This window comes from Anticarsia gemmatalis, chromosome 7 (genome assembly GCF_050436995.1).
Source record: "Anticarsia gemmatalis isolate Benzon Research Colony breed Stoneville strain chromosome 7, ilAntGemm2 primary, whole genome shotgun sequence".
Classification (NCBI taxonomy): Eukaryota; Metazoa; Arthropoda; class Insecta; order Lepidoptera; family Erebidae; genus Anticarsia; species Anticarsia gemmatalis.
Genome location: NC_134751.1, coordinates 9,938,882 through 9,953,040, shown reverse-complemented (window position 1 = coordinate 9,953,040; position 14,159 = coordinate 9,938,882). Strand labels below are relative to the sequence as shown.

The window sequence follows — 14,159 nt, the reverse complement described above, 5'->3', positions numbered from 1 at the left end:
TTTAAATATGCAATACTAATACGACTACGTTTACTTGGAACACTAAAGGTGGAGAGTGGGCGGAGTTACGATCTTAATCGTTGTAACACAGACACAATCTGAGTGTAAGTAGTTACTAAATAAGTAATATAAAAATATTATGCCAAAGCTTTTAAAGTATCAACGTCTTTATTTCAGACTATAATCTCATATTGTTCGTATAAAAAAGCTTTCACATAACACTCTATATAATTACCTGAAATAACAGTGTTTAGCGTCGCCGACGGCGTAGTAACAGCAAGCAGCAAGAAAGCAATCACTGTCCTCACACATTCTACACTGTACATTTTGTTATTTGTTATATTATCTAGCTAAGAATAACACTAACATTAGTAATTTACATTCGGACTATAGCAAATTGATTTTATTAATTTATTATTTATTCCTTTATACACGTTCGGTGGTGAAACCTGAAACAAAACAAATTCAATGTTAGATAATCTAAATATGACCGTGACATTAGTGGCTTACATATATAATCACGATGACAATTCAATATGGAAATGACATCAAATTGTCATTATGACCGACGTACGCAATATTACATACCCGTGTTCTAAGAAACAATAATAATATTCACAGGAATTGGAGCAATCAATTTCCATGTTACAAAACTTAATTAGACAAAATGAACACAACATTATTTATTCGAATAGAATCCGCAGCAAATAACAACTGACAATCAATTCATCGAAAAAAAAAACAAAAGAATCTGTTGTATCTACGCGATTTTAATTTCGAAAATTAGAACAGTAATGCATCTCAAACAAATAGGTTTTATTTATTTTATAAGCGGTCAGAAATTTAAAACTAAAAATATTTTTTCTTTTACATCAAAGAAAAAAAAAGCCTATTAAACCAAAATAGATTTATGTGAGCTGAAATTAAGATTGATTGTAACATCTCGAGACAGCTACGCCAGAGAAAAATAAGAGTACATTGAAATTCCTCAACAATATTCGTATAAGTTTAGAATAATCCCTTTCTCGTAACACAAACATTGTAATATACATACTAGATACAGTAGACGCACGCTTGCCACTATATTGACTTAACCATTATGTAATGAGGTTCATCTATTATTCTGTCACTATACAGCCTCGTGTACTCCGTATTAATGAATTTGTATATGAAAAGAAACTATTTAATATAACGTAGACACTGTTTAGTGCCTATAAGGCTTCTAGTCTAGAACATAATTAGATTCTTTTATTAAGGTCTCCTTCTCAGACTCAAAAAATATTTTTTTTACATACATAATTATAAGAATATAGCATAATGTAGGCATAAAAATGTTTCTATGTTCTTTAAGAAATAAGTAAATGCTGGAAAATTCTATTAATTAATTGATTGCCATGGTTTCATAATTGGTCTCATAGATGCGTCAGATAGATGAATTTTTGTCACGAAGGAATGTCATCTTTAGTGGCTTAAAAGAACGATGCATGAGTTTTACGAATACTATTTTTCATAAAAATAATATTTATATTCTTACATAGAATATTAATTCGTGTGATATATCTTACATGATAATCTTTGTCTTCCAAATAATTTATCACTGTACCTACTAAAATATTCGCAAAATTTTACAGTTCGAGAATTCCGTTTATAATTCTATCAAGTAGAAGTTTAGGAACCATTTACATTCTTTACATTTTTTCAGGAACTTAGTTTGCTAATAATTTTGAAGGTATTTATATTAAATCTCTAGAATTTGATAAACATCTTCTTATACAAAAAAGGGTCGTTTTCACAAAGCAGTGAAACAAAAAACGAAGATATCGAAATCTATTTGTGGCCTCGATGAAATGCCAAATTAGTATTTAATAAATATAATATTTATATTTTTAAAGATATTTTAATATAAACTTAGAGAAAAAAGTCAGCCAGTCAGACAGACACTCTGTTTACATTCAACAGCGACATAGTGTGGTATTAGATTATAATTTAGTGTAGTGTAATCTAGTATTAACAAATGAAACTAAACAGAATTTGTTCAGCAAGAACACCAAACAAATATGAGTTTATTCAAATGAAATAGGGTCATGGACGCGTTTTTTTGTCATGTAGTCATCGAAGAATGAAGAATCAAACTACATAAAGTTTTAAATATGAACCGCCAACTGAAATTAAATCCCGACGTAGTGAAATGTTGATAGATGGCGTTGTTGTCAGTTGAGCCATAATCTGCTATATATGAACATCGAGTGAGCTCTCGAGTGACATGCGATTAATTGCTTCAGTTGCAAGACTCGCGGCCATATATCCCGGTTTGGTTATTCGCGACATTTTTTATTTAATGTTGTAAATTTATTTTTGGTTGGTCGCTTTCCTTAATAAAGTATTATGCGTATTGATGCATTTTATTAGTATATAGAAATCAGTATGAAAAAACCCGTGAAAAACTTGATTGATTATTTATTTAAATTATCCTTACTAAGATACCTACTTAAATAATACCAACATTATATTTCTTTTTCCTAGAAATTTACTGTAACTACTTTTAACATGGCTTCTATAGTTATAAAAAGTTGAGAATGTAAAGCGATAACAATCGAATCCTATACTGAAACTATCGCATAAATATCGATCATCTATCCAAGATATCCACTTTATTACAAAACTTTCTGCGAAGATCATAAGTCTCGGTCCTAAGCTAGCTCTAAATTATCCTGTAGACGAAGCGAATCCCTCCGATAGTTCTCGCGTGATTCCCAAACATTACGTATTGCAATAAAACTAGTTTGAGAACTTAGCCAAGTTTCGAGACTACACCAAAATCATTTTAGATATATATGATATTAGATTTTCGGTAAGCCTCTAGAGTAAATTGCATTTTGTTTGAAAGTGAATTGAAAATTTGTTTGAATAGGTGAGGATTGAAGTCACAAGTGATATATTCTCATAAATTGCCTACATATATGAAAATACAGATAACCATATTACGAAAAGTTTAAAATCTTTGTTTTATATCTCTTCTAAAAAGTTTTGAAGTAAGTAAACTAGTGTCACGTGATTTTAAAACTTACTTACTTAGAATTTGAAAAGTAAATAACATACGTACAATTTTGAAAACCCTTTGTACGGTAAAACGTAAATAATTTTGGAATCTACTTGAGATTTATTAAAATCTCATATATTATATTTAAAGCCGAAACTAGGGCAGTTATAGCATGACATCCAAGATTTGAGAAATAGAAATGTGTCGACCTCTTCACGTACGAAGTGGAGGACGGAAGTTAAATAAATATAAATATGGGAGCGGTCTTGCGAAAATGTGTTATGACATTCAAAATGTACGAAGATTATTCGACATTTAATAACTTTTCAAAAAAGTCCCATTTGAGGCGCTCATAGCCAATGGTTTAATCACTAATCATACGATAGAAAAATTAAAAATAAAACGATAAGAAAGGGTTACACAAAGCATGACAATATTGTTGGCAGTGTTTAGTGAATTAGTCTGTAATTGGTCACGTTTTTGTAAGATGACAGAATTTTGAAAGTGTCTAATATGTGCGTAGGTAGTTCAATAAAAAGATTGAAAACATTTTTCAAAGATCTCGGTAAGTTACAGGGATGAATGTCATAGTAAAGACGTAATATGTTGTACGAGAAATTTATTGACAGTTGAGAAGGTAAAATATGATTTTTTTTGTAACAACACGTGATATTATAAACAAGCATATTATTCGAATAAGGCATTAATATTACAATGAAAAGATGATAGATAATACATACAGAAAGAATATCACGCCTGGTAAACATGAAAGTGTAGGCTGGGCGAAGGTGTATGAAATACAGCCATGTCATTACCAATGTTAGTCCCGTGAAATACGGGTCACTCTATTACCTAATATCGGGAAAGTTACCAAACTTTGGGCTGCAATCCAGAAATATTAAAATATGTAACCGAAAATACCATTTTAGTACTTTGCTGCACCCGGAGATAGAACCCGAGACCTCGTGTTCCGCAGTCGGTTACACTACTGACCGCGCTGCTGAGGCAGTCTTAACGATAACAGATAAATAATGTTTGCTTAATAGAACAGGTTGATGATTAGGTTTTTACGAAATGTTTTAACTTTTGCCCTTGTTAAAAAAACTACTTGTAATTTCCTAACTCGTTTTAACTTAAATTAACTGTGGGCTATTCTAATTGCAATTCAAACAAACTCCGCAAAAATGTGTCGTGTACAACGGCAATTATTGTTTGCAATAATTACGGTCATATTATGACTTTCTTTAACAAATGCATTTACTTGACAAATAAATAATAACGTAATAACTATTTTTCAGGTCGCTATTCTCTAACGTTCAAACTCCAACTTAAATATTTAAATACTTTTCTCATTCTCGATGTAAACTCTGAAAAATAACTTTGTTAAAACAGAATGTTTTAACAAAGTTATTTTTCAGAGTTTCATAACGAGAATGTTGTTTGCTTCGTACGTACAAAACATAGTTGTTGCAGTATTTTTAAAATGTATAGCTTTATGACTCTCTTTTGCAGTTCATTTTGTCGTTTGCTGTGGTTACAAAACATCGTTACGAAGAGTTTTCAACGGCTACTCCTAATAATTAAAATTATAATGATTACTTCATTTATACGCGTTTTGCGACTGCTGCTTTACTTGTTTAGTTCTTCACGTGGTTATTGAAAAAAGGGAAGCTACATTGATCGAAACGAATTCTGCTAAAGTATAATTACACAATAGAATCGACATTTAAAGAAAAAACCTTTTGATCCACAGCAAGATCATATTATTATTTTTATACAGCGATTGCAAGAACGCGATAACAGTTAAAGCTAGAATCAAAATCTAGCTAGTTTCAGTTACTTTGTAATCATAGCAATTTATTCCATTGTTTTCCAAATAATCTTGAAACTATTTTAAGTATTTTATCATACTCTATCGTAATGATTGTCTTAGATACTCTTCGCGAAGTCACACAATATAGTTAATGTGGTAAAGTTTTGACTTCGAATATTGACTCGAGAAACTTGCAAGGGCGCCCTTAAGCGTTATTCAGGACTACTCACTTCAACTTAAATAATATAGGTTTAATAGTCAGAATGTCAATAAAGACTTGTAACTCAATCGAAAACGATTTACGCAGATGATTCTTGACTTTCGCAAAGTTTGGGCTTTGTTACTAGTCTACGTCATTTTCCGTGGGTGGATTAAAATTAGACTCGGGGCGGTGCTGAATTTTCATTCTTACTATTCGGTATTACTGATCGTGGCTTTTGTGAGTATCTGTCATTTAGGTCGATGACAAGTTTTCAACAATTTCAACTTCTAGAGTTCTTAATACAATACGATTCTGCCAAATTGCTAAACTTCAAAAACTAAGCAATGGACTACAAGTTAAACTATTATTTTATATCGATATATACTTTGCTACCATTTTATACCCCTTGGGTGAATATACCACCCATAAATACAAGTACAAATAATAATTTTCTCGAAACCAACAATAACATTAAAAAACCCCTAACATGTGCAGAACTGCTGGTATTTATTTTTTCTATTTTCCTCTCCAACGGAACAATGGGAGCCATTACATTTTATAGTAATGTTATAAAAGCCCCTTCACTACTGTAGTTGGTTCGTAGTTTTTCTAAACCACAATTGAGCTCAGACAATACCGTTTCAGCTATAAAAGAACGTGAATGGGTTAGGCTTAGTTAATAATATGTTCCATTGTGTTTTAACTAGGCTCTATACAAGTGGCTATGATTTTATTATCTAGATTACAGGAATTTCCTTTTTTATATGGTAATATATAATAGTCTTGAAAATAGTAATTTCGAAGTATTATTTTCATTCGAAGCTAGTACTCTTATTATTAACGTAGATATAAAAATAATTAATGATTCTGATTTATTTATTACCAAAATATGAAATAACAAAGATAGATTGATTAGAATTTAGGCAGTGGTCATATTTTTTTTATTATTAAATAATCATTATTATTATATTCTAACTGTCCATTTTAAAACTAAAGAATTACCACGACGCAATACAACTATAATACCAAAGCAAATTCAAAACTTAAATCTTGGTATGAATCATATCACAAGCCTATTAAGGAAGTTAGTGCTCTACATGTTGCTAAAGTTCCCGGACATATAAACTGTGATACATCCGCTGAAATAATTAATTTATATCTTCAGAGAGCTAACATTACTGTTTTGAAACTTAGAAGCTTTGTATTGTAAATATCAACAATTTATTAGTTTAACGCAGGATACTCATTTAAGAGACTTTGCCCTCTATTGTTTTGACTGGAACCTTTATGATGACCTCGAGTTTTAGAAGAATAATACCTAATTGAATCGTTAGTTGAACTACAACCATGGATTACGAGTACATTTACCTTTAAGACCACTTCTATAGCTCGATTCTCCAAAATCGGCTGTCGAGAAATTTTGCACAAAAACCTGATCAGCGCCCCTAGCGGGCACCGTGGGAACTATTTAACTCTATACTCGACAGTATCGACTGTAGAGAATGGCGCTACAGTTTGTAAATATCACGAAAATGTAGTTTGTTTAATGATTCAACCACTCCAATCGTCCCAGAACGAAGGTGATTGTGTTCATCTATTAAGTGCAGAATAGCTTCAAAAGGCTTTGAGGCTGAAGACTACTCACCATAATAGAATACATGATAGGTATTATTTTAAACGGCAATAAAACCACTCGATACTCGCTGTTAGATATTAATTTAACAGTTTTACAACTAACCACATTCAGAGACTAAAGTTTTAGCGGATTACACGACTGAATGATTTGTTCAAACGAATAACTACTGCTACGTTTGAGCAGTATCTAAATATGCTTTTCGTATTAACATGAGTTATCAAATGCGTAAGTTTGGGAGAATGAGGATAGATGTATGTTTATATGTTAGTGTGTATGGTACTCCTTCACTCAAAAACTGATTTTAATGAAATTTGGTACCGATATAGATACTTTGAACCCGCGAGATTTCTCAAGCCGACGAAGTTTTGAACAAATATAATGTAGCTAGTTATATTTAATAAATTAAAGTAAGAAACACGCACAGTTTAAAGAATATAGGGAATTTTGAAATCCTAGTAGACAACCTCTATTGGGTAATAGAATATTCTCTAACTAGGAATATATTTCGTGGAATTAATAGTCCCTCAATATCATATCATATCATAATTATTATCTCGTTAATCGTTCGCTGCGTCGTAATGACAGTAATAGACTACCTAAACGATCTAATTAGATATATTGCCTAGACTATAACATTTGATAGGCAGCCGTGTATCACTTTCTTGTCGATAAGCACTTTTATTAGTACTTACCCAATTTTATTGGTTTCAATCTTCTAGTGTTAAGGCAATAACATTATTTACTGTGTTTAGTGCTTAACATAACGGTTTTAATCTTATGCAGACATTTATCTTTAATTATATTGATATTGGACAATTTGGACATATTATATTAAATAAGAGAACAAAATTTATTATTTGTTGGCGCCTATCCATCTCTTAGCCGAAAAGTCGGTGATGGAAGGACCACGTTATTTCGGCTGGTGTGTGGATGAGAGGCGACTTAGAGAACACAGCAAAAGTGTTGAGCCGAATGTTCGGCGCCGAGTGTTGCGTAGGTGTAGAATTAGACTTAGGGATGAAAATAAATGAAATTCATTGGTATTTTACTGCGCCATCATCAAAACTCCAATACTTATACACTATTAAGATTTAACAAAAGCCTAAACGACACTCCTTAGCACTTAAATAAATTTTGAAGTACACCTCAATGTGATTATTATCAAACAAATCGTATTCTTATCAACAACACTTTTGTTTCTATCATCAAGTCTTTGTGTGGCTTCAGGTCTTTTGTAGTTACCGTCAGGTATTGTTTCATTCGTTCTAAATACTGTGATTACATCTGTAACGGCCCTTTTATCGACCAACGTAACGCCATCGTCGCCTTAAAACGACAATTAGAGATTGCCTGGAATAAACTATTATGTAAAACACCTAGAGAGAATAGGATTACTTTCTTTACGATATTTCTTGGTCTTTTAAGTGTTACGCACTAAAACTTATTTCCGCTGCTAGGGACAATTTCAGGCTTGCGTAATGTAATAATATATTATGTAAAATACTTTTAGTAGCATGTTAACGACACAAGCATTACGATATAATATGCGTCTTTGCCTGTTTGTTCAACTTCTTAGAAATTTTAATTATTCAAAATATACAAAATTCACAATCTTCTTTTACATAATAAGGATAGTAGTTTGAATACCTAGTCACCAACTTTTGTCCCACTTTTATAAAAATAGAAAACAAAATGAAAGTCACTCGTCTTACCGGCTTTGGCACTTTACTTTAGGGCTTAGGTAATCTGCGCCTGAAGCTAAAAGAAATTTGAATATTCTAATCTATTCGAAGGTAAAAAAGAGGACAAATCAGGCTTGTATGTAAATTTATCGCGACCAACCGTGAGTTGTTTATTTTGATTCTAAAAATATTCATGACAAAAAACTCCGTAACGCACGGAGAAATATTGTCTGTTACGCAATTCGCCGTCAACATTCATATATTGTTCAATGTAAGGAGATACAGTAAATTCTTACGTGAAATGTGAGTATGGTTCTAACTTATGGGAAATCAGAACAGGGACAGAAATATTAAAGTGTGTGATCAGACAGCTGCTTTAGCAATGTAGTTGTTACACTTACAGACACATTTTTTTATTTTAATAAATTGATAGTTATATCTGTTATTTTTAAGTATACCTACATAATAATACGGCAATGTCCCCGTAATTTATTCAGACAACACTGAGTTTTAAAAAAATACGTATCTTCGTGCATTTTTACCTTCGGACTCAACAGCGTTAGCAAAGGTGGCCAAAGCCTTAACAAAAATAAAATATATAACGTGCAATACTGTGTTATATTTTTTACTATGTGTTTGTGAAGTCACTTCCCGTCTTTAATACTGTGTCCAATAAATTACAAGTGTAACTCCTTCACGAATAAACCGAATCATTCACAAATTGCTTCACGGAAGTTGTATGTCAAGTAAAGGAAATAAGCTACTAGAGTTTTTGCATGTCATGCAAGCGTATTGTTTCTTTATTTACTTCAAATATTTTGACAAACTGGTTAAAATCGTAAAGTCTTATTAATTTTTGTAACGATAAGATGATTTATGATGGGATCACGATCGGATAGTTACATTTTTTTAGTTCTGTATTAATAAAAAAATATAAGAGTAAATTAATCGAAATAGGAAACAAGCAATATCGGATCGTAATCGATAATTTTGAAAAAAAAAACCTAAATATTTTGTAGAATTGTACAAGCATTGAAATTACACCTAAAAATTCTAAGAATAAGTCAGACTACAAGGCTATATGCTTCATATTGGTATCATCATACCTACTTTCATAGATGTCATAGAATGTATAGGTACTGACATGTATAAAGTACTCCACGAACTTACTTTCAAGTGCGAAGCGGAACTTCGAGTGTTAGCAATAGGTGCTTGAGTCACGTGCAAACGCATGCGTAATAGCAATCTGAATATTTTAGGCTGGATTTTTCACGCTCTATGTTTCGAGGATAGAATTACGTTTATTCCTGTGGGTAACACAAACCCGCAAAGGGATTATCCGGGCAATAACAGCTGGAAAAAAATGGACGGTAGTGTTTTTGTGGAGGGATATTTAGAGGCCATTATCCCGCTAGATTAGTATTAGTACAATAGGATTTATTTAAGTGGATGATAACACAAAATTGTTGTAGATTATGGGCAAGTATATTATGTTTTACGTTACAATATTTTTACAGTTGGCGACCTATGAAATTAGATCTCTGATAAGAAGATGGCAAGTTAGTTGTAATAAATTGATGTAGCTTTGATTCCAGCATTTGTTTAATTTTTTGTACACCATGTATTTTCGAAATGTTAATTTTTGAATAATCTTGGTCATTCCGGATCGATAGGCATGCTAGGGTAGTAATTACAATAACTTTAAATACTTTGTAATAGCTGACACCTGATGCTCAATCAATATAAGTATGATAATCTATCATCCGTAGCTAAGTATCTGTTCCGTGTTTTTTCATAATGAGCTGTAAAACGCTATACTCCATTCCAATGTCGAGTGAAATCGAGTGGTTTGTGAAACGTTTTAAATATTAACAAGAGCCGAAATAATATTGATATTATGGGATTTAGACAGAACAAGATACTATTCATTTTCATAAGACAATGTACGAAATATTTAATACGTTTGTATCGTAATAATTATTTGCAAATGGAAAATCGCCTCGACTATTTGGGGGTATAAAGCCATACGTTACCATTACAAATAACTTTTATCTAAACCACCACACATTCAATGGCTGCTAAGCCAAAAGATAACCAACAAACGACCCGCGACATGCCAAGAATAAACGACTCTCGCTATAGATTTGGGTTAACGACAAAATGATTTTACGAATTGGTACAACTACAATAATCGAATATTTCGCTGGAATAGGCAATTAGATCGACATCTCCAATTCCATGGCGGGATTACGTTGTATGAAATTTGAATAATTTTGCATTGTGATCTGACATTTTGATGGTATAAACATCGGTGTACGTACGCAATACGCTGTGAATTTGATTTTGTATCTATTTTCGATGGTAACCGAAGACGATGTAAAAGCATATGGCTTCCTATTTCAGCTACGATGTATTGTAGTGGTTTTATTTTACTCGTATACATAAAATGTTGAAAGGCCTCAATCGATTAGATTGTTTAGGAGTCTTGCGTAGGAGTAGAAGGGTCGTGCCTACGCCTGGCACTCTATCAAAATTGTGACATCTTCATGCATTTTATCTCTAGCTAAAAATATATCATGAAATGACTGTAGACATTTTAGATACTGTATCTATGCTAAATTTGATATTCGTAGATGCAAGTTATGACAAACGGTTTATAAACCCAAAAATATGTATAGAAGTTATCATGAATGCATGCATTATCGTACTGAATTGAGATTAATTGATCTATATTTATAATGACTGTCAATGATGACAACTTATGAATGAGAACAATGTGAGACAATTACAATCTCTATCAGCTGTCTTGATACTTTTTTTTCCTTATGATAAAGGATGATGTCGTCAGTTATACTGAAGGTCATATAAATTAGAAAAGTTGCACTTCCATTTCAAAATATATTGTCACAGACACATGATTTATTGACTTTTAAATATTATCTATAAAATATTTATATATTATTATGTGGTAGTTTTGTAGCCAAGATATAAAGATATAACAAACAAAGTCTATGTCAGATAACCTACAATTTGAAGTCGCATTATTATTGTTATGACCTCTAAAGTTGCAAGCTGTCAAAAACCTTAAGGTTATTCAACTACCATCTCATCCACAATGGTTCTTTATAAATAAAGTTTTATTTGCCAATATTTTTTATATTACAAATGCGTTAAAAATACAGCTTTGCACTAAAAATGACAGCTGGCTCCGCGCCATTTTCGATATGCTTATTGTTCTTTTTTAAAACTCTTTCGATACGCGGCATGAAACTGTTGACCATAAACCAATGATTTGGCTCTCAGTATCCATTATTTTTATTCTATAGATACGTAGAATTTCAGTCAAAAATCTTAAATTTGTTATAATTAAACACGTTATCAATTAAATACAATACGAAATACATATATTATAACCATTACAAAAAAATATAGTAAAAATAGAAATTAAGTACACTTCGTTTCGGGTAAATACTTATAATGTACATAAAGTATTACGAAGCATATTGCTGTTAAATTACGAAGTAATGTAAATTAACTTAAAAATGTAAATTGAAAACAAACCTGTGAATCCGATAGTGATTTTTTGTTTTTCATTTCAACAAGCCCGTTGTGCTTGTCTATTACAAACAAACAAAATGGCTTTCTTTGTAATATCAGCATGATAAATACAGACTTCGTCCAAGCTCGATCGTGGTCGGGTAAAAAGTAATATTGCGCAATTTTTTCATCTCGTAGCGGTCACCTCGACGGCCTATTTAATTTCAGAGGCGAAAGCTTTCTGCGAACTTTTTAATATTTTGTCATAATCCAGCCCACTAGAACATTATTATTATAGGTTGGTAACGTCCTTGGAACGTCTGACGGATTACTGCTGCAAAATGTAATGTAGCTAAAAGTAAAATCGTGGCTTAATGGAATAGGCTTTAGATATCAAAGTTTTAACAGGATATTTTTTTGGAGATCGTCTTTCAGTAAAATATTTTTAGGTTACCAATTTTATAAATTTTACACAATCACTCCTAGAGTAAACATTATCTTATAAACGAAAACGTCGATTACTTTCTACGCTCTGCGTGAAAAAATCCAGATGCTCTTACTTTTAATAGAACTTTTTAAGTCTAAGGTTTGATAAATTTATTTGATGTGTTAGTAAATAAAATCATACTTTTTGGTTTTATTTTAACCATATGAACTTAGCCTTCATTCTCTTTTATACGTCGCCGATTTGTTTGAACTTTAATATAGAACCCAAAATATTTAATTATGAATTTTTCGTAAAGGTTATTCTGTTCCATGAAATCCCGATTATATCGGTGCCGCCATTGGCCACTATGGAATTCAATAGTGACAGTGAAATCAACTTTCATAACCCTTTTGGGATACCCGAGTAATATGGGGTCGGTAGTTATTTTTATGCGCCGTTCATATGAAATTTGGTTTGACCTTTGGTAAATGTTTTTCTAAACTGCAAATAAAATAACTTGGGCGTCTTGATTTTTGTGAACACCTATGAACAGTGCAGTGGTTCAAGCACACTAAGATTTTTTAAGTTCTTTAGAAAAGTAAATCACTTCAGAAAAAAACGTTTATTTCAGGGACACGTATATGTAGATATAAATAGATATACATTAAATATATAATATGAAGCCTTCTACGTCGAATGGAAATCAAATTTTCTAGTTGAGGCAAAAAATCCTGTCATGTATGAAAATATGATGTCGGCTTTTGACGTGGATATTGACATAAATGTTATACACACTAACTTGTAGGAGTTGGTATCTGGATCAAATACTGTACTTTTATGGGTTAAATAAAACATACTTGGATTTAGATGTACGCATAGCAGTTTTTTTTATGTTCAATAACCCTCTCTGAGCTTTGAATTGCGATCTAGATTGGATTATAGAAAGTTAATATTTTTACTTAGTTTAAACATTATTAACAGATCAATGGACAAAATAAATTCAACCTACCATTGTTTAACATGAAACTTTTAAAAATGATTTATTAAATATTATCGGTTATATGTTCAAACTTAGATCACTTGATTAAAAGCATACATATTTTTGTACATTACTCTAAAAAGATATAAAAATAGGTACTATTTATCTTACTAGCAAATATCACAATCATCAGTAAAATAACAGCTAAATGACCGTGTGAAAATATCAACATCATCAGATGCCGCGGCAACGAATCTGATGTAATGCTCGAAACAAGGAATTTCATATTTCATGACGCAAGCGGAGACCGAAGAGGCAAACGTAGTGTACGCGGGGTAAGTGTAGCGACAAAATTGAGAAAGCTACATACTGTATACGGAAAATTGAGTATCTCCTTGTGTTAGTTTACAAACATTTACTTTTCTTTACGTTTGGTTAAAATTTTAAATGGAGTGGAATTTTTAACGGTGTTATTTGTACCGCTTGTATTTATTTTTTTGTACACAATTTATCATGTGAGAGAAGTACATGAGTTTTGCACCAATTGTCTTTTTATATAATAAAATATAAGATTTATACAGTAAACATTTTAAAAATGTTCGTACTACAATTTCAACGCATATCGTCAATAGCGTGTGTTAACAGCATTTGCCTGATCGATTTCTCCAACCTTTAATCTATTTAGGCAATCATAGATACCATAAGCCTTTCCCTCCAGAAATTTCCCCCAGCGATATTTCTATCTTCAAATATCGTGAGTAGACAAGCTAACAGTTTTCGGCGAATTTCGTTAAGCTGACGGAATTATTTATTTGGTAACGTTGCGATACAATATTCAAAGAC

General features: G+C 31.7%; 1 protein-coding gene across 4 annotated transcripts in view; it reads right to left on the bottom strand.

Annotated features, from left to right (window-relative positions):
* LOC142973968 (MAM domain-containing glycosylphosphatidylinositol anchor protein 2-like) overlaps window positions 1-14,159 on the bottom strand; it is a 213,239-nt gene that overhangs the window by 110,613 nt on the left and 88,467 nt on the right. For all 4 annotated transcript variants that reach the window (XM_076116014.1, XM_076116012.1, XM_076116015.1 and 1 more), the window contains exon 2: window positions 236-449. In XM_076116014.1, coding sequence (XP_075972129.1) covers window positions 236-326 — 91 coding nt within the window. In that variant the 5' untranslated portion in view covers window positions 327-449. The remainder of the gene's footprint in view (window positions 1-235; window positions 450-14,159) is intronic.